Below are 27979 nucleotides of genomic sequence, written 5' to 3' on the forward strand. Positions count from 1 at the left end.
GGCCAACAAGAAGGCGGGCAGCGGCGGCCCATTCGCGTGGAGGCGCGCGGCGCGCAGCGGACGCCAGCGGAACCCCGAGGCTCCTGGCGCGGGCGCGAAGGCGACCCCGGCGTCACCCCCGCCGTCGTGGGCCGCCCGCGGCGACAGCAGGTGAGGACTCCGCGCGAGACGGTCACCGCGCAGCTCGCGGACCGGGAACGGGGGTGGCGAAGGAGGGCGGAGAGGCGCCGAGAACGCGGGCGCCGGCGCGCATCGCGCCGGAGCTGGGCGCAGCTGGGAGTGAACCTGGGAATGCGGTGTCCAGGAGCTGCCCTCCCTAGTTTACCCGAGAATGCGTGCTGGTGCCCAGGAGTGTGGGCGCCCTGGGCCATAGAGGTCCCTCAGAGAGACGGTGTCTGAGTGTTTGGCTGGACACGGGCTAAGCGGGTGCCCATGAGCTAACCACTGCATTGCTGGGAAAGAAGGGCTCCCGAGAGCAGGAGATTGTATGGGCTGAGACGGAGTGGTCACCTAGAAGGACGCTTCGCAGCCAGTATGACCCCCGGGGAGGGTAATAGTGGGGTCGTCGCTGGCACCAGTCCTCAGGGCACCAGCTGCCTCGGGCACGGGGGAGCTGGTTCCGGGGCAGCTACGCTCCGTGGGGGCTGGGGCAGGGGTGTGGCCAGGCACAGGCGGCAGGGGCTCCTCCTACGGGCCGGATTCCCCGGCTGGGCCCTATCCCAGGTTGGCTCTGAGCTGGATGTTCAGCGCCAGTCAGGATGTGAGCAGCAGCATCCCCAGATTCCTGTGCCAGCTGGGTCCAGGAAAAGTAGGTGATGTCCCCTGGCAGGTCCACCTGCACGTGCTCCAGGCCAGCGGTCAAGGTGGGAGCTCAGGAAGTGAGTGTCCACACCTGCGGCACCTGGACTTGCCTTTCCAGCCCAGGTCTCTTCTCACCGGGCCACCCTGCAGCTTTCCGCCCCAGCCGAAGCGCCCATGTGGGAGGGCCTGGCCTGGGGTCTGAGGGCCGGGGGTGGGGTGGGGGCGGGGTGTGTCTAACGTCCAAGAATCTACTCCAAATAAGGGAAAATATGAAAGAGCTGGATTTTGGCTTCCGAGGGCTGCCCGATCTGGGGGCTTGGAGATGGGGCGCCATCTGGTGGCGATACTGTGTTTCCTGAGGACAAGAACCCTCTACACCCACCTCCCTGGTCTCCCCCAAACCGGGAAAGCCTAGGGCTGGAAGCCTGGATACCCAGCTTCTGTTCCCCTTTCTGCTGGGGCTGACTACCGCTCGGTTGTGCTGACTTAGTTTGCCTGGTCTCTGAAGATTACAGAATGAACACAGATGACCCAGTGGGATGGCACTTAGTGGAGAAAAAATCCAGTGATTTCCCGTCATTCTGTCCTTGGGAACTTGCTTTTCCAGTGGGGCATGGGGACAGACCAGGTCACATCTCACATCGTTCTGACGGGACCTGGTAGGGAGGGGTCCATATGGGTTCCCTCTTTACAGCTGTCACTGCCACTCCCAGCCCAGGTCCCAGACACCATTTCGTGGAGTTTTGTGCAAGCGTGTTTGAAAGTGGTCGGGAGAGGGAGGAGCGCAATAGGGTGACAGGCAGCCCCACAGCGAGCGTGCCAGAGGGCGGGGGACATGCTGCCTGGGACTGCAGCCCCACCGCCGGTAACACAGACCCCCGGGGCTACTTCAGTCAACCATATTTGGGCACGACCTGCTGGCTGACCCAGGGCCTCCTCCTGCACTGGTCTTTAAGAGGTAACTTAAACCCTGCTAGTGTGCAGTTCAGTCTCACAAGCACGCAGGAGGAAGAGGCATGGCTTTCTTGAGAGAAGACATAAGGAAGGGAACAGGTTGCAGAGGGGAGGCGCACAGGCCTGGGAGGAGTCCTGGTAGGCTGGCTTCTCTAGACTGAAGAGGGTGGCAGCGAGGGTCCCCAGAAGACCTCTTGCCTCTGTTCCTTTGGTGGTCTCTGTCTCCCCACGGCAGCCTTCCCACTGTCTCCAGACCGATCGACCAGAAAATTGATCTTGACTGAATAGCTTCCCATTGCCCTTGCAGTCCTCCATGCTTCGCCCACATCAGGACCCTGGATCCCTGTCTTTACCACCCCCCCCCCACCGCCCCTGTGCTGCAACGGGGCCAAGGCCCACCCACACCCAAGTACTCAGAGCCTGCCAACCCTTATTGGAACTCGTGAGCAGGCCCTCTGGGTCTGGAAGGCGCCCCGACCCCCCCCCCCCCACCAGGCTGCCTCCTGGGGCTACCGGGGCGGGGGAGGGGCAGGCATTGCAAGAGGAGAGCAAACCCCCAGCGCCCCAGGTGGATGGCATGGTGGGTCAGGCGTACACTCGCCGTCTGCGCGCCTCACTCGGCCCTCTGCCAGTGCCCATTGGCACGCCCAGTCCCTTGCAAGGCTGCTTGCTCCTGGAGTGCTGGCGGCCTCCTGGCCCAGTGCCCCATTTCCTCCCGAGTGGAGTGGGGAGGGAGGGAGGCGGTGGGGACCGGCGGGACGGCGGGCGCAGGTGCGCGGGCCAGGACCGCGTAGAGCGGGAAGGCGGGCCTGGCACAGGCGTTGTGGCGCGGCCGCTTCCCTGGCGTGGGGGCACGGGCGTGAAGCTCTGGCAGCAGCGCCGGGCCTGGGACCCGCGGTCTCCAAGGGCTCGCTCTTAGGATCGGGTCCCGTCCCGCTGCTGCAGGGGCGGTCGGGGAACCCCAGGCGCGGGAGTCCCGAGTAGGGAGGGGGCCGGGGGCCTGCGGGGGCTGCGGGGACGGGCCGGAGTCCAGGTGACTCGGGGAGAAGGAGCCACCCCACCTCACCTCACCCAATACCCACCCCCACCCCCCCGCAGGGGACTTGGGGAAAGAAAGTCCCTTGTATGGCGTGCCCGCTGGCGGCCAAGTGGTACGGCGCCAGACGCTGTTCACTCGTTCCTTGCTGCAGCGTTTCCTGCAGCGCTGGTGCGAGGCCATGAGGCGAGGGCGCGTCCTTGCCCCCTTCGGGGCCCAAAGACCCTCCCCGGAGCCTCGGTGTCGGGTCCGAACTGACGGGACTAGGGGCTGAAGGGGGCATTCCGACGGGCGGGGCGGGGCGGGGAGGGTGCGGCCCGAAGCCCCACCCCTGGGCTCCGCCCCGCTGTGGCTCCTCCCCTACGGAACCCGCCCCCCTCCCGCATTTAAAGGGCTCGCTCTCTCCGCAGCACAATCTCCGCTGTCCGCCTCGCCCTGCGTGTGCTGAGGTGCCTGCGACTTTAATTAAAGGGCCGTCCCCTCGCCTAGGCTGCAGCACCGCCCCTCGGCTCCTCGCGCCTCAAAATGAGTAGCTCCCACTCCCGGGCGGGCCAGAGCGCGGCAGGCGCGGCTCCGGGCGGCGGTACCGACACGCGGGACGCCGAGATGCCAGCCACCGAGAAGGACCTGGCGGAGGACGCGCCGTGGAAGAAGATCCAGCAGAACACGTTCACGCGCTGGTGCAACGAGCACCTCAAGTGCGTGAGCAAGCGCATCGCCAACCTGCAGACGGACCTGAGCGATGGGCTGCGGCTCATCGCACTGCTGGAGGTGCTCAGCCAGAAGAAGATGCACCGCAAGCACAACCAGAGGCCCACCTTCCGCCAGATGCAGCTGGAGAACGTGTCGGTGGCGCTCGAGTTCCTGGACCGCGAGAGCATCAAGCTCGTGTCCATCGGTGAGGGCGCGGGTCGCCCCTGTGGCACCGGGAGGTCGAGGGCGGGGGCTCCACGCGTCCTCCCCTCTCTCCCAGGCCAACCCCTCTCAGCCACCCCCGCCAAGCCGCGGCGCTGCCCCCCGGCCGCCGGGCTCCAGCGCGCAGGCCTCGAGAACAAAGGCGCGCTGGCAGGCCGGCCAGGCATGCAGACCGCTACGCGCCCCCGCCCGCCGCACCCCGGCTGGCCCGCGCCCAGGCTGAGCTCACATCCTCCGCAGGCCGCGCCCCCGCCACCGAGCCCGCGGTGGGAGAGGGCCTGCGGAAGGCGGGCACTGGCCAGGCTCTGGCCCTGCGCCCAGTGCCCCATCCTTGAGGAGGGGGAGTCTCAGGCTCTCCACCACCTCCCCTTCCGCAGTTTGGGAAGGGCCCTCTGGCCTCCCGCGCTCCTGTAGTTCCTAAACAGGGTCTTGGAGCTCGTGGGTCCCATTGTCTAGGGCTCTTGGCTCCTTTTGGCCTTGGGAGATGGGTCCTTCTATTGGAGATGGTTCCAACCCCCAGTTTAGATCTCCCCTCGGGGAACTCGGGGCCACAGAGGATGATAGCTAGCCAAAGGGCACGTGAGATGAGTCGGCTGGCGAAGGGAGCTGGTTTGTAGTCTACTTCAACTCCAAGTTACCGTTGAGCTTGGGCCAAACTCTTGCTTCCATGTAGGACTTGCTTTTCTGCATCTAGAATGCAGGAGTTGGCTGGGAGGTACTCCAGCGTGCACTGGGCTCACCGCCAACCTAGTGTCCGTGTCACTGGACGGGTGAGGCTGGTGAGGCTGGCATTGACCGGACCTACTGTGGCATCCCAGGTTCTTTTCAAGATGGGGGCTGCTCAGAGACAGGCACCGGAACTGGTGGGTCACTGGGGGGGCAGCGTGTTGCCGAGAGAGAAGGAAAGCTTTCTTTTCTTTACAGTTCTTCTAGTTGTCCTTACGGCACGGTCCTTGCTGAGCCTCAGTCTGAGTGACGGAGACTCAGATGCCCCCAACCACTCCGAGGGCAGGTCTCCAGGGCCCCACCTCTTTCTTTGGAATGCCAGTCGGGGATGAGGCCCACCCCTCAGTCCCAGCCTCAGTCTAGCCAAGCTGAGTCATCTCTGAGCCTTGGGTGGGGGGGCAACCGGATGTGGGGAGGCAGGCCACACCCCAGCTGTCTGGGGGGGGTCTCCTCCTCCCTCCTCCCTTCTTCTCCTCCTCTTGTGAGCTGGCTGGAGCAGGCCTAGTTCCCAGAGCTTTGCCATATAAGGCAAAAAAATGTTGGAAAGCAGCAGTGATTAGGGGAGGGAGGGGGCAGGCTAGCCCCAGGGCTGGGGAAAGGGGGTGGGATGGGGCGGGGCCATCCAATCGGGCTGTCTCCCAACCCCGGGCCCTGGTTCTTCCCTCCCTCTTTTGTGAGGGGGATGGAGGAGGGCTCCGGCCAGCCTCCTACTGATGATCGAGGGGAGGGCCCAGCCCAACGACTGAGGCTGATGAGCTTGGCCTGATGTGTCCTCTCCTAAGTCACAGCAGGACTTGAGGTGGGGGCTTGCTGGGAAGCCCTGGCTAGGCCTGTGCCTTTGGTCTTCTCTGAACCTTCCATTCACCCGCAGCCCGAAGCCCCTCCTCCACCACGTCCCCTTGCTGTCTGGGCACAGAACAAGGCAGGGGTGCAGAACTAGGACGCCTCAGTCTGGGAGCAGAGAGGCTGCTTCGCTGAGTGGCTTGGCCAGTCCTAGAGGCTGCCTGCCACTGATGGCTCTTTTGGTGGCGTCCATCTCCTTCCCACCCTCCAGTTGACTCATCACACAAGTATTTTCTCCTGATTTTGATGGGGGTGCAGGACTCCGGTGGCTCCCGGAGCCCTCCCCTTTTCAGGGCCCCACCCCTGAGGAAGCTGAGACCCAGAAGTGCCTTGGGTGGGGCCCAGAGCCTGGAGGGGTTGCTGGGGTGACGGGGTGATGGGGTGCCGGGTGCCCGCCCTAACCGCTTCCCCTGTGGTGAGTTTGGCAGCCACCCCCCTGAGGCCCAGGGCCCCGTTAGGTGGTGAAGAGGGCAGGCGGCCGCCGGCGAGCTCTGCTGAGGCAGCAGGAGTCAGGGACCCCACCCACGCTCCCAAGCGGGGCCCTGGCTGCCCCACCCAGGCTGGCTAGCTCTGCCCTTCTCCTCGGACTGGGCGAAGGGGCTCCCTGGCATGTGTCCTGGCCATCACCCTGGGTGGCAGGCCAGCTGCTGGGTCTCAGTGAGTCAGGGCCATGCAACCCAAGCACTGGCTCTTGTGTCCTCCGCACTCCCCACCCCGGGCCTGCTCCCAGTTTGGGTCTGTGGGGGGGTGGGAGGCACTGAGGAAGTGGGGGTAGGGCTCACATCCTCCACACAAAGGGTCCTTGCCCAACGCCTCCACTTCCCCTGTCCTGCGTGGCCCTCGGCCCACCCAGTCATCCTGAGGCAATGGTTTTCTTTCTCAACTGTCCCGCCGGCCAGCTTTCCTCTTCCTCAGCCGCAGCCCCAGTCCGCAGCCAGTGCCAGGGTCAGCTCAGGGGCTCTCTCACATCTAGGCTCCCCCTGCCCGATTCCTTGGGGACCCTGGAGGCAGGCAGCTGCAAAGCACCTTCAGGAGAAGGGTTCTTCCAGAGCCGCCACCCCCCCCCCCCCCCGGGCCCTGTCTGCAGACTGGGTCCATCGTCGGGGCTGCCTCTGGGCCCCCAGCAACACCCTTCATTGCACTGTATCGGCACCACGTGTCAGCGGGTGTCACCCCGTCCGTCCCCAGAGGTCTCTCTCGTCTCCTTCACCCCGCACAGGGACCCTGGGCAGAGGGCACGACCCACACCCCATGCCCTCAGGAGGGCTCTCCCGTCCCCCTGCTCCCCCCACGCCACCTGTGAGCGCCTGGTGCCCTGCGTGCGCGTGCTCGGGGACGCTCGAGCTCGGCCGCCTACGCGCTCAGTGCGGCCACTCGCTTTCCTCACAGACAGCAAGGCCATCGTGGATGGGAACCTGAAGCTGATCTTAGGCCTCATCTGGACCCTGATCCTGCACTACTCCATCTCTATGCCCATGTGGGATGAGGAGGAGGACGAGGAAGCCAAGAAGCAGACCCCCAAGCAGCGGCTCCTGGGCTGGATTCAGAACAAGCTGCCACAGCTGCCCATCACCAACTTTAGCCGGGACTGGCAGAGCGGCAGGGCCCTGGGCGCCCTCGTCGACAGCTGTGCCCCAGGTGAGGGGCGAGGGGGTGCGGGGCAGGGGGCTGAGGTGACGGGCAGCGCTCTCGTCGGGGGGCCCGCGGGTCCCTCCCCTCTCCTCCCAGCCTTCCTTGCGCCGCAGGCCTGTGTCCTGACTGGGACTCCTGGGACGCCAGCAAGCCCGTGAACAACGCGAGGGAGGCCATGCAGCAGGCCGATGACTGGCTGGGCATTCCTCAGGTACGCCCCCGCCCGGCCGCGTGCAGGCCATCCAGGGGGTGCGGTCCTGGTCCCAGCGGGCAGCCCAGCTGTGTCGCGTCCCGGGAGCCTGAGGCTTGGAGGTCACGTGGTTTCTGTCTTCCGTCTGTGCTAGGTGATCACGCCCGAGGAGATCGTGGATCCCAACGTAGACGAGCACTCCGTCATGACCTACCTGTCCCAGTTCCCCAAGGCCAAGCTGAAGCCAGGGGCTCCGCTGCGGCCCAAACTAAACCCAAAGAAAGCCCGCGCCTACGGGCCAGGTGAGGGGGGGGGGTCAGGGATGCTCTGAGTGCTTACCTCGTTCCCGCGGGACCTGGAGGTCTTGGGAACTCTTTGCTTATGTGGCGGCTAGGTTCTCAAGCGCCCCCTCAGAATCCAAGAAGTGGGCCAGGGCTGCTCAGGACTGGCCACTTGGCTAGAAGTCCCCAAGTCACCAGCACAAGGTGGAGCATGTTCAGGAGGGAGGACCCGGCCGTTCTCCTGTAAACAGAGATAAGCCAGCCAGGGCGAAACACGGGAACTAGGGCCCAGGCCGACCGAGTGAGGGTACTAGGAAACAGACCCGGGCCCGGCCCACAGCAAGAATGCAGCGGGGGCACGAGGGCAGGCTGTGTGCCCGGCCAGGATTCACATGGAATCGATTCACCCAGTTCGGAGCCCGCCTGACGGGGAGAGGGGGGAACGGCAGGGGAGGGATGCAGGGGTGAGGCGGCGGCCCTGACGGCCGGCTCCCGGCTCCCTGACCCTGCCTGGCAGGCATCGAGCCCACGGGCAACATGGTGAAGAAGCGGGCAGAATTCACGGTGGAGACCAGAAGCGCCGGCCAGGGAGAGGTGCTGGTGTATGTGGAGGACCCGGCCGGCCACCAGGAGGAGGTAGGGGTCCCGGCGGACCGCGGTGGGCTCGGCGGTGCCCCCGTTCCGAGCACGGCTCACGCGCTCCTTCCCGCTACAGGCAAAGGTGACAGCCAATAATGACAAGAACCGTACCTTCTCTGTCTGGTACGTCCCCGAGGTGACCGGGACTCACAAGGTGAGCCCTCAGCCCCAGGGGAGGCAGGGGGGGGGGGGTGGAGGTGGTGGCCGGCAGGCCCAGAGCTCGCCCCTCACGGTCTGCCCCTCCTGGGGACAGGTCACCGTGCTCTTTGCCGGCCAGCATATCGCCAAGAGTCCCTTCGAGGTGTATGTGGACAAGTCCCAGGGTGATGCCAGCAAAGTGACTGCCCAGGGCCCCGGCCTGGAGCCCAGTGGCAACATTGCCAACAAGACCACCTACTTTGAGATCTTCACGGCAGGTGAGGGGGTTTTGCTGAGGCTGGCAGGTCTGAGGTGGGAGCTGCCGGGGTCCCGGAACGGCCCGGGCCTGAGCCGGTGCCTCGTGGCAGGAGCTGGCACGGGTGAGGTGGACGTTGTGATCCAGGACCCCACGGGACAGAAGGGCGCCGTGGAGCCCCAGCTGGAGGCCCGGGGCGACAGCACATACCGCTGCAGCTACCAGCCCACCATGGAGGGCGTCCACACGGTGCACGTCACTTTTGCCGGCGTGCCGATCCCTCGCAGCCCCTACACTGTCACTGTTGGCCAAGGTAGGCCGGTCCCAGCCGCCCCCCGAGCGGGGCGCTGTAGACTGGGCCTTCCTCAGGAGGGGGTAGCTAGGGCGAGTCTCCGTGCGGCCCCGGCCCCGGCCCCCTGGGTCTCTATGCTTCCACTGTCTGGGCTCTCTGTCAACCCCTACTGGGGCCCTTCCTCCTCCTTCTCCGGCTCTCTCTCCACGCTTTCACCTTCAGAAGAGCTCGCTCCAGCTGTTTAGAAACCTGCTGCTCTCTGCTCTGCCCACAGGGTCAACGGTACTTGGATCTGTCTTCCTCTGGGAGGGGGTGGGCTGGGTGGGGGGCGGGGTGCTGGTGTTGAGGAGCTGGGAGGAGGCCTGGCCTGCAGGTCCTGGGGTCACGGTCCCTTGCAGTTCTTTCTTGCATGTCCCTCGCCATCCCGTGGGACCAAGTTCTGAGGGACCCCCAGCCCTGGGCAGGGGGTGGGGGGCGGGGTCGCCCACAGCCCGCTCCCAGTGGCTTAGCCGGCCCTGTACCCACAGCCTGTAACCCGGGTGCCTGCCGCGCCGTCGGCCGGGGCCTGCAGCCCAAGGGTGTGCGGGTGAAAGAGACTGCGGACTTCAAGGTGTACACGAAGGGCGCGGGCAGCGGGGAGCTGAAGGTCACCGTGAAGGGTCCCAGTAAGTTGGGCCACGGCTGGGATGGGCAGCAGCAGACCCCCGGGCTGCTGCTGGCCAGGCCTGAGGCCCTCTCTTGTCTTGGGCAGAGGGTGAGGAGCGTGTGAAGCAGAAGGACCTGGGGGACGGCGTTTATGGCTTCGAGTATTACCCCATGGTCCCCGGCACCTACACTGTCACCATCACGTGGGGCGGCCAGAACATTGGGCGCAGGTGAGGCCCCGGGCAGAGCCCTCAGAGCCCAGGCAGCGCGCTTTTCTCCCTGCTGGGCCCTCAGCGCTGCCCTGCGTGGCTCTCTTTTCACAGTCCCTTCGAGGTGAAGGTGGGCACGGAGTGTGGCAATCAGAAGGTGCGGGCCTGGGGCCCTGGGCTGGAAGGGGGTGTCGTCGGCAAGTCAGCAGACTTTGTGGTGGAGGCCATCGGGGACGATGTCGGCACCTTGGGTAGGTTGGAGGCTGTGATGTGGACACCTCGGGGCGGAGGGCGGTGAGGCCACCCGATCGGGTTCCAGTGTGCTGATGGGACCGGCGGCTGTCCTCAGGCTTCTCGGTGGAGGGCCCATCGCAGGCCAAGATTGAATGCGACGACAAGGGCGACGGCTCCTGTGATGTGCGCTACTGGCCCCAGGAGGCTGGCGAGTATGCAGTGCATGTGCTGTGCAACAGTGAGGACATCCGCCTCAGCCCCTTCATGGCCGACATCCGTGAGGCGCCCCAGGACTTCCACCCAGATAGGGTGAGGGGCACGCGCTGCTGGCCTGGGTCTCGGCCCCCTTCTGCCTCTGCTTGGGGCCTTGGGAGGCGTGGCCGGGCTGGTATCCCCAGGGGTGTGTTCCTGCCACTCTGGGTCCTTGGTGGCCTGAGACCTGGGTGGCCTCTCATCAGGTGAAGGCGCGCGGGCCTGGGTTGGAGAAGACGGGTGTGGCCGTCAATAAGCCAGCCGAGTTCACGGTGGATGCCAAGCATGGCGGGAAGGCCCCTCTCCGGATCCAAGTCCAGGTGGGGTGCCCACCCGTAGTGGGGGTGGGGTGGGGTGGCCAGGTGCCCGGGCTGATCGGCAGGCTGCTTGTCCCTGCCGGCTTTCCAGGACAACGAGGGATGCCCCGTGGAGGCGTCGGTCAAGGACAACGGCAACGGCACTTACAGCTGCTCCTACGTGCCCAGGAAGCCTGTGAAGCACACGGCCGTGGTGTCCTGGGGAGGCGTGAACGTCCCCAACAGCCCCTTCCGGGTGAGCCGGCCTTCCCGGGGCCTCCAGTGGGCCTGCAGCCCGTCTCCCCAGGGCACCTGCTTCCCTTCTGTCCTCCACCTGTGTCAGATGACAGCCACGCAGTTCCCCCATCTCAAGTGTGCAGCTCGGTGGTTTTGAGTACCTCCAGAGTTAGGCAGCTGCGGTTACGATCAAAGCGGAGCGCATCTTCATCATCCCCAGAAGAAACCTCTCTACCCTCCAACTCCCCCTCCCCCAGCCCTAAACAACCACCGATCTTCCTGGCTGTGTGGGTTTGCCCGTCCTAGACGTTTGCTATAGATGCACCATCCGGTATGGGGCCTCGTGTTCCTCGCCACTTTCACTCAGCATCACGCTCTCGTTACGGTTCACACACATCCTCGCGTGAATCAGCACCTGCCGCCCTTTTAGGGCTGAATAACATGCCAGTGTGTGGACAGACCACATGTTACCTATCTCTTTGTTGATGGACATTTGGGGGTTCTGTGCCTTTTGGCTGTTGCGAATAGTGCCACCGTGAACATTCGAGGACGAGTGTTCATGGGGACGAGTCGTCTCCTTCCTCCCGATACACGGACACCTAAAGGTGGCATCGCGGCATCAGATAGTCACTTCGTGCTCACATTTCGTGTGCTTGTTGGCAGTGAGTGAAAAAGCCTGGCCTCTCCCCCAGGCCGGTCATGCCATTGCACTTGCCCCTGTGCCTTGCAGGTGAACGTGGGAGCCGGTAGCCACCCAAACAAGGTCAAGGTGTATGGCCCCGGAGTAGCCAAGACCGGGCTCAAGGCTCATGAACCAACGTACTTCACTGTGGATTGCACAGAGGCCGGCCAGGGTAAGGCCCTGCCCCAAGCGGGTGGGCACGGGGGTGAGGTGTCCCTACGCGATCCCAGCCTCTGCTCCCACCACCCACCACAGGTGATGTCAGCATCGGCATCAAGTGTGCTCCTGGCGTGGTGGGCCCCACTGAGGCCGACATTGACTTCGACATCATCCGTAATGACAATGACACCTTCACGGTGAAGTATACACCCCGCGGGGCCGGTAGCTATACCATCATGGTCCTCTTTGCCGACCAGGTGGGTGCTGTTCCTGCCAGCCCCTAACACTGCTTGCTGAGTGTTGGGGTGCTGCTCTCCTCTGAGCCTGTCTCCTCCCACCCCCTGCAGGCCACACCCACCAGCCCCATCCGGGTCAAGGTGGAGCCCTCCCACGATGCCAGCAAGGTGAAGGCTGAGGGCCCTGGCCTCAGTCGCACTGGTGAGAATGAGCAGCACCCCGTGGGGAAGTCGGGGGGCCCACAGGGAGGCTTGGGGCAAGGGGCCCCTACATGGCTGCCATGTTTCCTCAGGTATTGAGCTTGGCAAACCCACCCACTTCACGGTCAATGCCAAAGCTGCTGGCAAAGGCAAGCTGGACGTCCAGTTCACAGGACTGGCCAAGGGGGATGTGGCGCGTGATGTGGACATCATCGACCACCATGACAACACCTACACGGTCAAGTACACTCCCGTGCAGCAGGTAGCTGCCTTGACTTCCCAACAGCCACGTTCCTCAACTACCCACACCGAGCCCGTGGGCCTCCTCGTCAGGGGGCTAGCTGGGCTGCTCCCAAGCGCTTCCTACACACTCTTGATTCCTACCCGGGAGACAGCCAGCGTGGAAGGCTGGGGGCGGGGGAGCGAAGCCAGCGTTTCTCTCACGCTCCCTCCATGCCCAAGTGGGGAAGGCACGGGCCGGGGTGACCAAGGTCCTCACTCCTTACCCTGCCTCTCTGCACTGTTTCCAGGGTCCAGTCGGCATCAATGTCACTTACGGAGGGGATCCCATCCCCAAGAGCCCCTTCTCGGTGGGAGTGTCTCCAAGCCTAGACCTCAGCAAGATCAAGGTGTCTGGCCTGGGAGAGAGTAAGTAGTTGGGGCTCTGTCACAATCAGTGAGGGTGCCCAGGGGCACGTGGGCTGGATGCCACAGTTCTCTCCCTCCTTTGGTCATCTCAACAGAGGTGGACGTTGGCAAAGATCAGGAATTCACAGTCAAATCGAAGGGCGCTGGTGGCCAAGGCAAAGTGGCATCCAAGATCACAGGCCCCTCGGGCACTGTAGTGCCCTGCAAGGTGGAGCCAGGCCTAGGGGCTGACAACAGTGTGGTGCGCTTTGTGCCCCGAGAGGAGGGGCCCTATGAGGTCGAGGTGACTTATGATGGTGTGCCTGTGCCCGGCAGCCCCTTTCCTCTGGAAGCCCTGCCCCCCACCAAGCCTAGCAAGGTAATTGGGGTTTGGGAGCCCACCCCCTCTCCTCCAGGCTCACCCTCCCCCTTCCCCAGCTTTGTCCTTAGGACCAGTGGCCCTGCCTAAGCCTGCTGGTGCCCCTAGCCGGTGGGGGAGGGTAGCCAGAACGAACGAAAGTAGATGTAAGGTCAGGCTGGGGGTCTCGGGTCAAAGGCCAGGGAGGTGGTATGGGTTCGGCTCCTGACGTGCCCCTCTTCCCTCAGGTGAAGGCGTTTGGGCCGGGCCTGCAGGGGGGCAGCGCAGGCTCCCCCGCCCGCTTCACTATCGACACCAAGGGTGCTGGCATGGGTGGCCTGGGCCTGACGGTGGAAGGCCCCTGCGAGGCCCAGCTCGAGTGCCTGGACAACGGAGACGGCACGTGCTCCGTGTCCTATGTGCCCACCGAACCCGGGGACTACAACATCAACATCCTTTTTGCCGACACCCACATCCCTGGCTCCCCCTTCAAGGCTCACGTGGTCCCCTGCTTCGACGCGTCCAAAGTCAAATGCTCAGGCCCCGGGTTGGAGCGGGCCACTGCTGGTGAGGCGGGCCAGTTCCACGTGGACTGCTCGAGTGCGGGCAGCGCAGAGCTGACCATCGAAATCCGCTCTGAGGCAGGGCTGCCCGCTGAGGTGCACATCCAGGACCACGGCGACGGTACCCACACCATCACCTACATCCCGCTTTGCCCCGGGGCCTACACCGTCACTATCAAGTATGGTGGCCAGCCCGTGCCCAACTTCCCCAGCAAGCTACAGGTAGAGCCCGCGGTGGACACTTCAGGCGTCCAGTGCTATGGGCCTGGGATCGAGGGCCAAGGTGAGGCCCCACCGAGGATCATGGGGGCGGGGGGAGGCCGGTGCCCCCAGGGTCCCTGGAGCCCCACGCTTCCTCCCCATGCCTGCCCCTGCAGGTGTCTTCCGAGAGGCTACCACCGAGTTCAGCGTGGATGCCCGCGCTCTGACACAGACCGGAGGGCCGCACGTCAAGGCCCGTGTGGCCAACCCCTCAGGCAACCTGACCGAGACGTACGTGCAGGACTGTGGTGACGGCACGTACAAAGTGGAGTACACACCTTACGAGGAGGGTACGCGCCGGGGCTCCCAGGGGACGTTGGCTCAGAGATCCGGTGGCCTGGGCTCCTCCTGACCCAGCCTGCCCTCCTCCAGGACTCCATTCTGTGGACGTGACCTATGACGGCAGCCCCGTGCCAAGCAGCCCCTTCCAGGTGCCTGTGACCGAGGGCTGTGACCCTTCCCGGGTGCGTGTCCATGGGCCAGGTATCCAAAGCGGCACAACCAACAAACCCAACAAGTTCACCGTGGAGACTAGGTGAGCAAGCGCCCGGGAGGGCTGGGGCTGTGAGGGGCCCCGGGACCCCAGGACGTAACGGGCTGTCTGTTTGCACCAGGGGAGCCGGCACTGGTGGCCTGGGCCTGGCCGTAGAGGGCCCCTCCGAGGCCAAGATGTCCTGCATGGACAACAAGGATGGCAGCTGTTCAGTCGAATACATCCCCTATGAGGCTGGCACCTACAGCCTTAACGTCACCTATGGTGGCCACCAAGTACCAGGTAAGCACGCAAGTTTGCTGGGGCTGTGCTGGGACTGCCCGCTGGCCCTCGACTCTCTCACACAGCTGTCCTCCTTCCTCACTCCCCAGGCAGTCCCTTCAAGGTCCCTGTGCATGACGTGACGGACGCATCCAAGGTCAAGTGCTCCGGGCCTGGCCTGAGCCCTGGCATGGTCCGCGCCAACCTCCCTCAGTCCTTCCAGGTAGACACGAGCAAGGCCGGCGTGGCCCCACTGCAGGTCAAAGTGCAGGGGCCCAAAGGTGAGTGTTCTTATGCCTGGGGGCGAGTGGGGAGGGAGACCAGAGGCCCAGTGCGGAGAAGTCAGTATGCGAGTAGTTCACGGAGGAGTCTCACGTGACAGTGAAGCCAGTGCCCCGGGGGCAGAGGACCAGAAGGAGGTCTGACAGACAGGACTTGGCCACCGAGCAGATGTGGCAGCAGGGAGGGCGAGCAAGGGCCCAAGATGGCACGCAGATCAGTGTCTGGCGTCTCGGGGGGGCCAGGGATGGGCAGGTGAGGGCAAAGCACGGCCTAGGCCCGGGGTGGGGGCTGGGTGCACCGCCAAGCCCGGCTGCTCCAGTGTGGTAGGGCTGGGGACCCAGGAGACGGGCTGAGTCTCTTTCTGGGCCTGGAAACAGGCCTGGTGGAGCCTGTGGACGTCGTGGACAATGCGGATGGCACCCAGACTGTAAACTACGTGCCCAGCCGGGAGGGGCCCTACAGCATCTCCGTGATGTACGGGGAGGAGGAGGTACCCCGCAGGTAGGAAGCAGGGCCTGCTGCCTGGGGGAAGGTGCCTGGGCTGAGCACCAAGAGCCTTTCTGACCATTCACGACACCCTGGTCCGACAGCCCCTTCAAGGTCAAGGTGCTGCCTACACACGATGCCAGCAAGGTGAAGGCCAGCGGCCCCGGGCTCAATACGACTGGCGTGCCCGCCAGCCTCCCTGTGGAGTTCACCATCGATGCAAAGGATGCAGGAGAGGGCCTGCTGGCTGTCCAGATCACGGTGAGCTGGCCACCTGGGACGCTGTGTGGCCCTGCTGGTTTACAGCTCCAGGCACAGAGGCGGCCCGGGAGGAGGGGGCTGAGGCCAGAGGGCTGTGCAGTGTAGGGCAGGAGACTAGGGTAGATGGACCGGTCTGGGTCTACGGTCTCCCCTGGAGCCATGCCAGCCAGGGCAGGCCCCCCTGCCTCTAGGATGGCGGTGGCAGGCACGGGCTTCCCAGGCACACGCTTGCTCACTGCTGACTTCGAGCGCGTGACCGAAGCCCTTAGCGCCTGGGCTTGCGCACCTGTGACCTTCTCGTGGGTCAGGGGTCAGAACAGGACCCTGAGAGCTCTCGGGGGAGCTGTTCCTAGTGCCAGGGCAGGCCCTGGGGCGGGGGATGGGAGCCAAGAGGTGGTCACGGGGATAAAGCAGGACGGGCACCGAGCTCCCTGCCGTACGCGTCGTCACCTGGGGGCGCGCTGGGCGTTTGGGACGTCCCTCGCGTACCTTGGCCACACCAAAGTAAAGGGCAGTGCCGCAGTGCCGGGTGCGGGCAGTCGTTTTGGGCCGTGGCGGTCGAGTGACTCGGAGGCTGTCCCTGCAGCGGCGGGGCTTGATGCCTGCTCCTTTGAGAGGGTCCGAGGTAATCCTGGGCCTGGCTGGGCTCGGGCCAACCACCTCCCCTGTGCTCTGCGGCACAGGACCCCGAGGGCAAGCCCAAGAAGACGCACATCCAAGACAACCAGGACGGCACGTACACCGTGGCCTATGTGCCGGATGTGACCGGCCGCTACACCATCCTCATCAAGTACGGTGGTGACGAGATCCCCTTCTCCCCGTATCGCGTCCGGGCCGTGCCCACCGGAGATGCCAGCAAGTGCACAGTCACAGGTGAGCCAGCCTGCCGGCGGCCGCGACGCTCGGCACGGGGCTTGGGTGTGCCTGTGTGCAAGGGCTCGCTGCTTGGGGCGGCGTGTGGGAGTGGGGGCCGCCCCCCTGAGTGACTCACCTGACCTTTCTCCTTGCTCTCTGCCCTCTCACCTCAGTGTCAATCGGAGGTCACGGGCTAGGTAAGCTGCTTGCCGGGGGCCCCGATGCCCCTCCTGCCCAGAGGGCAGCTTCCTTCCTCTTCCGTGCTGACTCCCAGGGCGGGGTCCAGCTGCAGCTCTCGGCAGGGACAGAGGGGGAGCTGGAGGGTTAGTGTCCAGGGGGGCCTCCAGACAGAGCACGAGCGCTCCGGCCCTCCCTCTCTCTGGGCCTCCGTTTCCCCATCTGAGATGTCGGGTTGCAGCTGAGAGCTTGGGGGTGAGGTGCATCCTGAGAGGCACCCCACTGGGGGCTCCGGGGTCTGGGGATCACGGCACCCTGGGGAAGCCCTGGGGGCGGGCAGCAGGCCCTTCCTTCTCACTTCTTCCTTCCGTGTCAAGGGCTCCTGCGTGGGCTAAGGGGACAAGGGGTCTGCCCTTACCGGTGGGAGTCCCCGGCCCTGGCCGGATCCACAGACCCCGCATCCCCCTCTCCTGGGGGCCTCGTGTCCCAGGCCGGGGGAGGTCCAGGCTGCATGAGTGGGTGGGATGGGCTGGTAGTGCAATAGCACCAGCGTCGACTGCTTAGGCGGGCAGCATGGCTGGGCCCAGCCCAGCCTCAGAGCCCCAAAGTGCACTCGGTGGCCTGCCCGCCCTCCCCACCTCCTTCCTTCCCCTTGCCCCCTACCCAGCAGTGACGTTATTCAGATACTGCCCAACCAGGCATAGAGATTCTCCTGCTTGGGCATGGGAGGGGAGCTCTAGCGCCAGCCAGGGACACCAGGGACTCCAGTGAGAGGTGCCAGTTACGTGGAAGCCTCCAGACGCTCCTGGCCTGGAGCTTGGGTGAGGTAGCCAGGACAAGATTCGGAGGGTGGCTAGGGTCTTGGGGCAAGGGCTCGGTGGCTCGGTAGGTAGAACAGTTCTAGGATCTGAGGTGACAGGCATGTATGCCTAGGGCCGGGGAACAGGGCCTTGGGGACAGGGACAGGGCCAAGACTTGGGTAAGGGAGTGGTTTCAGTTTATCTGGCCACTGTCTGGAGAATGGAGGCAGAGAGCCCAGTAGGGGAGCCAGAGTCACTTCTGGATTGGTCAGAGTGGCGGCCTGGGCCAGGTTGGTGGCGATGCGGCTTAAGTGGGGAGCGAACGTGGCAAGTGCAGTTGGAGGATGGGGCAGCCAAGACCTGTGGATGGGCTAGGCGCTGAGCGGGGAAGGTGGGGAACTGGGGGGACCTGTGGGGTCGGGGCTGAAGCCGCTAGCTAGATGGCGGGTCCAGATGACGAGCTGCGGAGAGCGGGTGTGGGTGTGAGGTGAGGCCTCCCAGGGCAGGGTGGGCAGCAGGCGGCCGGGTCTACAGCCTGAGAGAGCCGTGCAAAGCCAGCAGGGAGCTCGGCCCGGTGGGGGCCCTCACCTAGCAGGGAAGCTCAGTGGCAGGCCGGCCAGGGGGACCCCTTCAGCTTAGCCCTTGAGTGGGTCCAGTGCTCCCGGCTGCTTCCCCGCAGGGGCCGGGCTGCAGGAAGCACACTCACCGCCGGCCCTCGCAGCCCACAGCCCCCCACCCCAGGCCTTCACGGCTGAGCCCAGATCATAACGTCACTGCCCCTCCCCTCTCCTCGGGCACTCTGGGGCCCTAGAGGCTGCTCAGCTGCTCTGCCCTTGCAACGTAGTGGCGGTGGCTGCGGCTTGGGCCTCCCGTCCCCCACACCCCCGTTGCCGCTGCCTGCTGTGCTGTGCCTCTCCCCCCCCTTCCTCGCCACCCCCCCCCGGATGCCGCCACTGCCTGCTGTGCTGTGCCGCTTGGGGGCCAACCCTGCTACTCCCTGCTTCCTCGCTCCCGGCTCCCTGCCTGTGCCGGGCCGCACTGGCCACCCCTCACCACGAGCCTCTGGTCGAGCGAGTGTTCTCAGTCGTCAGGAAAGCCCGGTTTCACCTTCAGGCCTGGGGGGCGGGAGGCGAGACTCACACGCCCCCACGCTGCAGCAGGACCCTGCCTCACCGCATCTGCACACAGCGCTGGGATCCAGGGCCGGGCTGCAGGGACGAAGGCGGCCATGGGCCCGGCCAGGGCACTGGTGTCGGTCCACTGCACCGGCTGAGGCCCAGTTGGCCGGGAAGGTGGCAGCAAATGCTTGTGCCCTGACGGTGGCGGTGGCCTCCTGGGCCTCCAGGCCCTTCCTTCCTCCGAGACACCTGTGCGCCACCTGTCAGGCCTTTCCCACGTGGAGCTATCCCCAAGACAGGGTCCCCGGGCTTGAGGCGGCTCAGGGGAACCTTTCCTGCCTTCTGAGAAACCACTCACCGCCCCAGCTTGGGGGGTGGGGGCGGGAGGCCTGGCTGCGCTTGGTGGTGGCAATGAGAGGCCTGGGCGGGTGGCAGGCAGACGGGAGCAGCTCAGGTGCCAAGCTCATGCGCCGGCCCCCCTCTGGGGACCCACCCTGCCCCACCAGGTGCTGGCATTGGCCCCACCATCCAGATTGGGGAGGAGACGGTGATCACCGTCGACACCAAGGCAGCAGGCAAAGGCAAGGTGACCTGTACTGTGTGCACACCCGACGGCTCGGAGGTAGATGTGGACGTGGTAGAGAACGAGGACGGCACCTTTGACATCTTCTACACGGCCCCCCAGCCGGGCAAATATGTCATCTGCGTGCGCTTTGGTGGCGAGCACGTGCCCAACAGCCCTTTCCAAGTGACGGTCAGGAGGGGCCGGGGCTGAGGGGTCTGGGTGGAGGGAGCCTGGCCTGTCCCTCCCCCTGGGCCATCTCTACGACAGTAGACTCACCAACTCTTCTGTGATGCTCTGCAGGCTCTAGCTGGGGACCAGCCCACAGCACAGCCCCCACTTCGGCCTCAGCAGCTGGCCCCACCGTACACCTATCCCCAGGGTGGCCAGCAGACCTGGGTATGACCTCGCGTGCCTCATTCTGGCTCTCCCGGCCCTAGGGGACATGTGGGGTTGGCCAGCTGGGTATCCCATGAGGCCCCCTCCTGCCACGTGTGAGGAGGCACCTCTAGATGCTTCCCTTGGGACTTCCTCGTACGCCCACCCATCCTACAGCGCCTCACTTGGGCCCTCTGTCTCCACTACAGGCCCCAGAGAGACCCTTAATGGGTGTCAATGGGCTGGATGTGACCAGCCTGAGGCCCTTCGACCTCGTCATCCCCTTCACCATCAAGAAAGGCGAGATCACTGGTGAGTGGGAGCAGGAAGGGGCTCGGGAGCCACAGAGGCTTGGGTTTGCCAGTGGCTGCCCTGACCCTGGCCCCGTTGCCCTGCAGGGGAGGTGCGGATGCCTTCGGGCAAGGTGGCGCAGCCAGCCATCACTGACAACAAGGACGGCACTGTGACCGTGCGCTATGCACCCAGCGAAGCAGGCCTGCACGAGATGGACATCCGCTACGATAACATGCACATCCCAGGTGCGCCCCCACGCTGTACTGCCAGCGCCCTGGGAGGAGCCTGGGGAGGTGGCACAGAGCCCCATTCCACCTGGCCCCTTTTCCTGCCTCAGGAAGCCCCCTGCAGTTCTACGTGGACTATGTCAACTGCGGCCACGTCACCGCCTATGGGCCTGGCCTCAGCCACGGAGTGGTGAACAAGCCCGCGGTCTTCACCGTTAACACCAAGGATGCGGGAGAGGGTGAGCCACTCCGATCTTAGCCTCACGTTGTGCCGTGGGACGCCGTCATCCAGCGGAGACGCTCCCTAAGTGGGGCTCCGCACCTGCCACCCCGGCCTCTGCCTGTCGGGGCTCTGTGCCATCAGTGCGGGGGCCCCGGCGTGGTTCCCATCCTCACCCACGACTCTCCGTAGGGGGCCTGTCCCTGGCCATTGAGGGCCCATCCAAAGCAGAGATCAGCTGCACCGACAACCAGGACGGCACGTGCAGCGTCTCCTACCTTCCCGTGCTGCCCGGGGACTATAGCATCCTGGTCAAGTACAACGAGCAGCACATCCCGGGCAGCCCCTTCACCGCCAGGGTCACGGGTATGTGGCACTGGGAGCAGTGACAAAAGCAGGCAAACGGTGGGGCGGGCACCCTCTCCCCACCGCACCTGGACATGCAGCGACTGTCCCCTGGCAGGCGACGACTCGATGCGCATGTCCCACCTGAAGGTGGGCTCCGCCGCCGACATCCCCATCAATATCTCCGAGACGGACCTCAGCCTGCTGACAGCCACGGTAGTGCCACCCTCGGGCCGGGAGGAGCCCTGTCTCCTGAAGCGACTGCGCAATGGCCACGTGGGTAAGAGGTGGAGGGGCAGGGCCTCCTGGGAAGGGGGAGGCCGCGAGGGGCGGGCCCGCCTTCCCCTGGCTGACGGCCCTGCCCTGTGCCCAGGGATCTCATTCGTGCCCAAGGAGACGGGGGAGCACCTGGTGCACGTGAAGAAGAATGGCCAGCACGTGGCAAGCAGCCCCATCCCAGTGGTGATCAGCCAGTCGGAGATCGGGGATGCCAGCCGTGTGCGGGTCTCAGGCCAGGGCCTCCACGAGGGCCACACCTTTGAGCCTGCAGAGTTTATCATCGACACCCGTGATGCAGGTAGGTGGTGGCCACCTACCAGCTGGGGGGGGACCCCCGTGCTCGGCCCCCTGGCTCAGGGCTGTCGCTTCCCAGGCTACGGCGGACTTAGCCTGTCCATCGAGGGCCCCAGCAAGGTGGACATCAACACAGAGGACCTGGAGGATGGCACGTGCAGGGTCACCTACTGCCCCACAGAGCCCGGAAACTACATCATCAACATCAAGTTCGCTGACCAGCACGTGCCTGGTGAGTGGGGCATGCACACGTTGCCCCCGTGACGGGGCCACCCTCCCTGCCACGCACCACAGCCTGCGGGCAGAAACGTAACCTGCGTGGTGCACGGGCTGTGCTCTCTTCCTGCAGGCAGCCCCTTCTCTGTGAAGGTAACAGGAGAGGGCCGGGTGAAAGAGAGCATCACACGCCGGCGACGGGCCCCCTCAGTGGCCAATGTCGGCAGTCACTGCGACCTCAGCCTGAAGATCCCTGGTAGGAGCCCTAGGGAGCCAGGGAGGGGGCCTTGGGGAGTCCTGGGTACCAGCCCCACGGGGCCCCGAGCAGAGGGGTGGGGCCCGGGATTCTTGCTCACCACGTTGTCCCCCACCTGCAGAAATTAGCATCCAGGACATGACAGCCCAGGTGACCAGCCCATCAGGCAAGAGCCATGAGGCCGAGATCGTGGAAGGGGAGAACCACACCTATTGCATCCGCTTTGTGCCTGCCGAGATGGGCATGCACACAGTTAGCGTCAAGTACAAGGGCCAGCACGTGCCCGGGAGCCCCTTCCAGTTCACCGTGGGGCCCCTGGGGGAAGGGGGAGCACACAAGGTCCGCGCTGGAGGCCCTGGCCTGGAGAGGGCTGAAGCCGGAGTGCCAGGTATGCCTGCTTCCTGCCAGGCTTTTGCTCTTATGGGCTGGGGCGGGGGGTGGGGTTGAGGAAGTAGCTAGCAGCACGTCAGCCATGCTCGGAGGGGACTGAGGCCAGGATAGCAGCCCTCCGTGAGGACACACTGCTCTTTCTACAGCCGAATTTAGCATCTGGACCAGGGAAGCTGGCGCCGGGGGCCTGGCCATTGCTGTCGAGGGCCCCAGCAAGGCCGAGATCTCCTTCGAGGACCGCAAGGACGGCTCCTGTGGCGTGGCCTACGTGGTCCAGGAGCCAGGTGCTGAGGGCGTGCCCAGGGCCACGGGAGGTGGCATCGGGGTGTGGGTGTCGGTCTGGGTCTGAGCGGACGGCTCCGCCTGGCTCCCGCCCTCCCCTCTGAGGTCCCAGGGCCACCCAGGCTGTTTGTGGCAAGTGGGGGCCTCCCAGCACGCCCTCTGTGCTCTCTTCCTGCCCAGGTGACTACGAGGTCTCAGTCAAGTTCAACGAGGAGCACATCCCTGACAGCCCCTTCGTAGTACCTGTGGCTTCTCCGTCTGGCGATGCCCGCCGCCTTACTGTTTCTAGTCTTCAGGTGAGGCACCGAGAGAAACCGCCTGCCTGGGGCTCCTGGGCCCGGCCAGACCAGAGCCGTCGCACAGAGCAGGACTTGGCCCCGTGTCAAGTGACCCGCCCAGCCCAGCTCAGGGCGCCGGGCCTCTGCTCTGGCCGGGCGCAGCCCACGCTTGGGGTCGGCAGGAAACACCCCTGCCCACTGTGTGGAGTTTTTCTCGTGTCTCAGGTCTAAAGGCTTTGAACAGAAGCCTGTGCCCGTTGAGCACCAGGGCTGAGGTTTAAAGAGGGACAGCCTGCCAGGGCCCAGTGCTGCCCACAGGGCAGGGCTACCCTCCATTCCTGCCGCCTGGCTGTGTGACTGCAGAGTGTGGGTCTGGGGGCGGGGGCGTGTGCCTGTAGCTTACTGCCCCTCAAGAATCAGTGGCTCTCCCTCTTTAAACCAAATCGGACGCCAGATGGGTAAGTGTAACCCCCGTGGGCCTCCCGCCGCTGGGACCCTGCTCTCCTGCACCCCAGCCACCCTGTCTAACCACGTCTGCTATGCTTCCAGGAGTCAGGGCTAAAGGTCAACCAGCCAGCCTCTTTTGCAGTCAGCCTGAACGGGGCCAAGGGGGCGATCGATGCTAAGGTGCACAGCCCCTCGGGAGCCCTGGAGGAGTGCTATGTCACAGAGATCGACCAAGGTGAGGCCCTGTCCCTGCCCGGGCCACCCACCCATCTTCCCTGGCCCTGCTGGGAGCAGTGGGCCTGCCCAGCTGGCTGGAAGCAGACTGAGAGTACAGAAGGAAGGTACAGATTCTGCAAGCAGGGCCCAAGCGCTGGGGCTCTCCCAGCCGGGCAGCCCCTCCCCTGCTCACGACCCCAGCCCTGGGGTGGGGGCGGCGGGTCTGCTTGGAAGCCACAGCTTCTAGGAAGGAGAACGCCTTCTGCAGGCAATATGATGCGGTCTCCTGAGGGAGAGACCCGAAGTCTAGCCACGGGGCTGGCACCTGCAGACAGGCCCGAGGCAGCCAATGTCGCCAGTCCCACAGCTAGTCGTGCCCCTGCACAGCCCCATGACCTCCGTGCCCCTGGTAACAGGCAGGGGCTGGCATCTGTGGTAACCTTTTTCCGGAGGCAGAGAGGCAAGTGCTTTGCCTGTAGATTTCCGTCCAAGTGAGCACCGACAGCAGGCTGCTTGGGCGTTTACCGCTTCAGTCCTCCGGTTTGGGGAGGCCTGTGCCATGGGGTGTGGGTGCCCGGTATGGTCCCCAGAAGCAGCGGAGTGGGCCACGTGGACCTCCTGGACTGGTGGGCGAGGGAACCTCTTCACAGATGCCACCTGCTCGGTTTTCGGGGAGGGATGTCAGGCCCTCAGCATGCCCTTCTGTCCCTCAGATAAGTATGCCGTGCGCTTTATCCCACGGGAGAACGGTGTCTACCTGATTGACGTCAAGTTCAACGGCACCCACATTCCTGGAAGCCCCTTCAAGATCCGAGTTGGGGAGCCTGGGCACGGAGGGGACCCGGGCCTGGTGTCCGCCTACGGAGCCGGCCTGGAAGGTGGTGTCACAGGTAGGTCAGTGGATGCGGTTTCTGCTGTGTGGACACCGATGCTAGGCCCCCTCCTCCAAGCTGTCAGTGACAAGAGGAGGTGCAGAGGTGATGAAGCTACGCCGGGGGGCTGGGGGGCTGGGCGTGGGGGGATGGGGAAGCAGGCCGGGCCAGCTCTTCCTCACCGCCCCCCGCCAACCCCAGGGAGCCCAGCAGAGTTCATCGTGAACACGAGCAACGCGGGAGCCGGCGCCCTGTCCGTAACCATCGATGGGCCCTCCAAGGTGAAGATGGACTGCCAAGAGTGCCCTGAGGGCTACCGGGTCACCTACACCCCCATGGCACCTGGCAGCTACCTCATCTCCATCAAGTACGGTGGCCCCTACCACATCGGGGGCAGCCCCTTCAAGGCCAAAGTCACAGGTAAGCCTGGCAGCAGACTGCCGGTGCCCAACGCAACGCCTGGCACTCTGGCTACCTCTTAGTGCCCCCCCCCCCCCACCGCCCCGCAGGTCCCCGTCTTGTCAGCAACCACAGCCTCCATGAGACATCGTCAGTGTTCGTGGACTCCCTGACGAAGACTGCCAGTGCCCCCCAGCACGGGGCCCCAGGCGCAGGTTCCACTGACGCCAGCAAGGTGCTGGCCAAGGGCCTGGGGCTGAGCAAGGCGTACGCCGGCCAAAAGAGCAGCTTCACGGTGGACTGTAGCAAAGCAGGTGGGTGCCCCGGCCCCAGCCATCACCCGTGCCCTCCGGAAAGACGAGGCCAGAGATGAGATGGGATGACCAGTGCCTGGGAACATGGGAAGAAGGGGGTGGATGGGGTGGGAGTGCCTTCAAGGGCATGGTTGTCACTTCTTTTTTTGTTTTTGGTGTTTTTTTTAATTTTTAATTTTAGTTTTTATTTTTTTTTTAATTTTTTTTTCAACGTTTATTTATTTTTGGGACAGAGAGACAGAGCATGAACGGGGGAGGGGCAGAGAGAGAGGGAGACACAGAATCGGAAACAGGCTCCAAGCTCTGAGCCATCAGCCCAGAGCCCGACGTGGGGCTCGAACTCCCGGACTGCGAGATCGTGACCTGGCTGAAGTCGGACGCTTAACCGACTGCGCCACCCAGGCGCCCCTGGTGTTTTTTTTTAACACGTATTTTTGAGAGACAGAGACAGAGCATGAGTTGGGGAGGGGCAGAGAGGGAGGGAGACACAGAATGCAAAGCAGGCTCCAGGCTCCGAGCTGTCGGCACAGAGCCCGACGCAGGGCTCGAACCCACAAACCGCGAGATCGTGACCTGAGCCGAAGTGGGCCGCCTCACCCACCGAGCCATCAGGCGCCCCCAGGGCGTGGTTGTCACTTCTGAAGCCACTTCCGATCTGCGCCTCCCCGCCATCATTTCTACCCTTCGGGAAGCTGCCTGGGGAGGATCTGGGTCTCCTGTGCTGGCAGCTCTTGAGGAAGGGCCGTCACCCCTGAACACAACAGGGTGGTGGGGGCAGGATACCAAGACAGAGGGCTCGGGGGATTCTCAGTAGGAGGGAGAGACTTGGGGTCTGGAACTGAGGCCCCTTCTCTACCAGGCAACAACATGCTGCTGGTAGGGGTGCATGGCCCCCGGACACCGTGCGAGGAAATCCTGGTGAAGCATGTGGGCAGCCGGCTCTACAGCGTCTCTTACCTGCTCAAGGACAAGGGAGAGTACACGCTGGTGGTCAAGTGGGGTGACGAGCACATCCCAGGCAGCCCCTACCGTGTCCTGGTACCCTGAGGTCTGTGCCTGTGCCAGCTGGCAGCTCCCAGGATGAGAAGTGCTCCCACGCCCATCCCCCCAACCTGAGCAGCCCCCCCTGGTCTCCTTGGCCCCGGAGCCCCGGCCGGCCCTGGCCGCCCCATCACTGCAGCCACCCCAGCCCTGCGTTGCACTCACCTGCCTCCACATGGGCAAAGGAGAGAGGCGAGCAGAGGTAGCCCTTTGGTGGCTCCGCCTGTCTTCTTTGGTTCTGGGAGGGGTGGGGGGGTACTATGCACGACCACCCGCTAGTTCTCTTCCCTAGCCAAGAAGAATAAAGTTCTGCTTCCATTCTCCTGAGGTTGGTTCTGGCTTTCTTGCAAGGGTGCCTGCAGGATGATCGAAGTGTGGGCGCAGACCCACAAGTTGCTAGAGCTCCAGGCCTAGCACCAAGGGGCTCCCGCTTTCCCAGACCCGTGCCCCGCCCCCAACTGTAAGAGGCCCACTGGCAAGTCTTCTCTGCCTCCCTGGGTTCAGACCAAGGTCAGGTGAGAGACGTGTCCCACCCCCAGAAAGGGATGTGACACTGGTTTACTTTTCCCGGGGCTGCACCAGGAATAGAGACTGTCCTGAGGGAAAGCCAGGCCATGACCAGACTACAGGAGGCAAAGTACTGGATGTCGGGACCAGATAAACAGGCCTTGAAATCACAGCAGCCCCTGGCCATCTCCCAGGCTTCTTGTGTCACCATCCCCCTGGATGAGGGACTGGTCATGAGGACCTCTGTCCCAAGGGATCTCGAGGCCACTCGGTGGACAGGCGGCCCCGATCAAGGAGAGGCAGACTGGCTGCAGTGTGCTGGTTCCCTGCCCCAGGCGGCCTCGCGGGGAGCTCGGAGCCCCTCGCTTAACTCCTGCACTGCCTCCCTGCCATTGCTCGCCACGTCCCACACCACAGTCTCCCGCTCTTAAAAAAAAAAAACGGGTGCCTCGCTTCAAGTCCTTGTTTTGCCGCCACCTACAAAACACGGTCACCGACGTGCCACTCATAGCCACCCCCCCTCCCTCTGAAGTCAGCCTTGCCCCTCACATGCAGGGAAGGGTTCTAAACCCAGCCAAGCCTCACCTTGCAGGCCTCCCATTACTGGCCGCTCCAGGCTCGCTGGCCATGCTCTATCTGGAAGCATGTCCGGGAACAGTAGAGGCCCAAGCAGAGGGCACAGTTCTGATACTGTCTGATGAAAAAAGAAGTGCAGCCAGGAAGGGAGGAGAGAACCAGGATGTGGCCAGCAGTGCAGCGGCAGACCCGATCGGCAAAATAGAGCGAGAACAGACACTCCCTGAACTGCAGAAAAGTCGCACTACCTCCTCACTGTTCTGGAAACTGGCGGCGGCCCTGCCACCCTAGGCGCCCGGTGGCCAGTCCCGGGCGACACCGCCCTCTCAAGGCAGGCCGCACGCAGGTGAATAAAGTCGGGCCCCACCACTTCTGCGGGGCATGCTGGCCAGGGTCCCCACAGGACAGCTCCAGAGCTGGGCTGAGCTGAGGAGGAGCCCCTGTCCCTCCCTGGATGCCACATCCTGTCCAGGCAGCTGTGACAGACGCAGGGAAGCAAGGGCGAAAGGTGCCAGCCCGGGGGTGGGGAACAAGCCCCGGGGGGAAGGCTCCACGCACGGAGGCTACAGGACAGACCCGGCCCTGCCCAGGCAGGGGGCAGAAGGGAGCAGGACTGGGGCTCCATCCCTGCAGAGGGCTCTGGGGTAGGACGGGCGCATGGCACCGGGACTCCATCCTACGAGCGGCAAGCGGGCTGGGACCCGGTGCACTGGCAGAGTCCCGGCAGGACACCCCGGCCGCTAGGTGCTAGGAGGAGACAGGGAGGGGCAAGGCCCGGGCCCGCCACCGGGCTCACACACAGGGTGTGGAGGCCTGGTCACCTGCCCGGAGCCAGCGGCGATGGTGGCCCAGCCCCGCCGCACCCGCACCAGCGCCCAGGCCTTGCCTGCCAGGCGGGGCGCCAGGAGAAGAGGAGCGGTCCCCGCCACGCGGCGACCGCAGGCTGGCCCCATCTCATCTTCTAAGTGTAGGGACGGGACCGCTGGCCACCCCAGTGGGGAGCAGCACGCCCCCCGCCCCCCATCCTTGGGGTCCTGTCCGCTCTGAGTCCAGGCAGCGCAGGGCAGGGGGAAGCCGACCAGCCCCACCCCACAGCCAGCCTCCAGCCCGCCCCAGCCACACCTCTGCACCTGGCCCTGCCTGTCGCCCTTCTGCCCCATCGCCCGCCGCCCCCCATCCCCCCAAAAGAG

General features: G+C 64.7%; 1 protein-coding gene and 1 long non-coding RNA gene across 3 annotated transcripts; one reads left to right on the top strand and one right to left on the bottom strand.

The window, feature by feature from the left end:
- Nucleotides 1–26033, top strand: FLNA (filamin A). Of its 2 annotated transcripts, XM_023249411.2 has the most exons (48): nucleotides 1–150; nucleotides 3202–3689; nucleotides 6665–6913; nucleotides 7021–7118; nucleotides 7252–7399; nucleotides 7896–8014; nucleotides 8094–8171; nucleotides 8271–8433; nucleotides 8524–8724; nucleotides 9231–9368; nucleotides 9455–9578; nucleotides 9672–9808; nucleotides 9907–10100; nucleotides 10250–10363; nucleotides 10452–10595; nucleotides 11307–11430; nucleotides 11514–11674; nucleotides 11765–11855; nucleotides 11947–12116; nucleotides 12385–12502; nucleotides 12598–12860; nucleotides 13088–13685; nucleotides 13780–13953; nucleotides 14036–14198; nucleotides 14278–14438; nucleotides 14528–14698; nucleotides 15077–15200; nucleotides 15290–15446; nucleotides 16130–16319; nucleotides 16475–16498; nucleotides 18903–19150; nucleotides 19262–19357; nucleotides 19546–19648; nucleotides 19735–19875; nucleotides 19968–20096; nucleotides 20270–20443; nucleotides 20541–20702; nucleotides 20796–20999; nucleotides 21075–21227; nucleotides 21345–21467; nucleotides 21589–21855; nucleotides 22004–22141; nucleotides 22320–22435; nucleotides 22967–23099; nucleotides 23794–23970; nucleotides 24154–24372; nucleotides 24462–24665; nucleotides 25525–26033. In XM_023249411.2, the coding sequence occupies exons 2-48, from the start codon at nucleotides 3317–3319 to the stop codon at nucleotides 25710–25712; spliced, it is 7944 nt and encodes a 2647-aa protein (XP_023105179.1). In that variant the 5' UTR covers nucleotides 1–150; nucleotides 3202–3316; the 3' UTR covers nucleotides 25713–26033. The 2 variants fall into 2 exon arrangements, with proteins under 2 accessions (XP_023105179.1, XP_023105180.1); XM_023249412.2 differs by lacking the exon at nucleotides 16475–16498.
- On the bottom strand, nucleotides 25727–27900 carry LOC123383297. Its single transcript, XR_006592851.1, has 2 exons — nucleotides 26799–27900; nucleotides 25727–26062 (listed from the first exon to the last, which is right to left on the bottom strand). It is a non-coding gene; the product is annotated as an uncharacterized LOC123383297 (long non-coding RNA).
- Nucleotides 27901–27979: the final 79 nt, after the last annotated feature.

The sequence above is a fragment of the Felis catus genome, chromosome X (assembly GCF_018350175.1).
Source record: "Felis catus isolate Fca126 chromosome X, F.catus_Fca126_mat1.0, whole genome shotgun sequence".
NCBI classification, from domain to species: Eukaryota; Metazoa; Chordata; class Mammalia; order Carnivora; family Felidae; genus Felis; species Felis catus.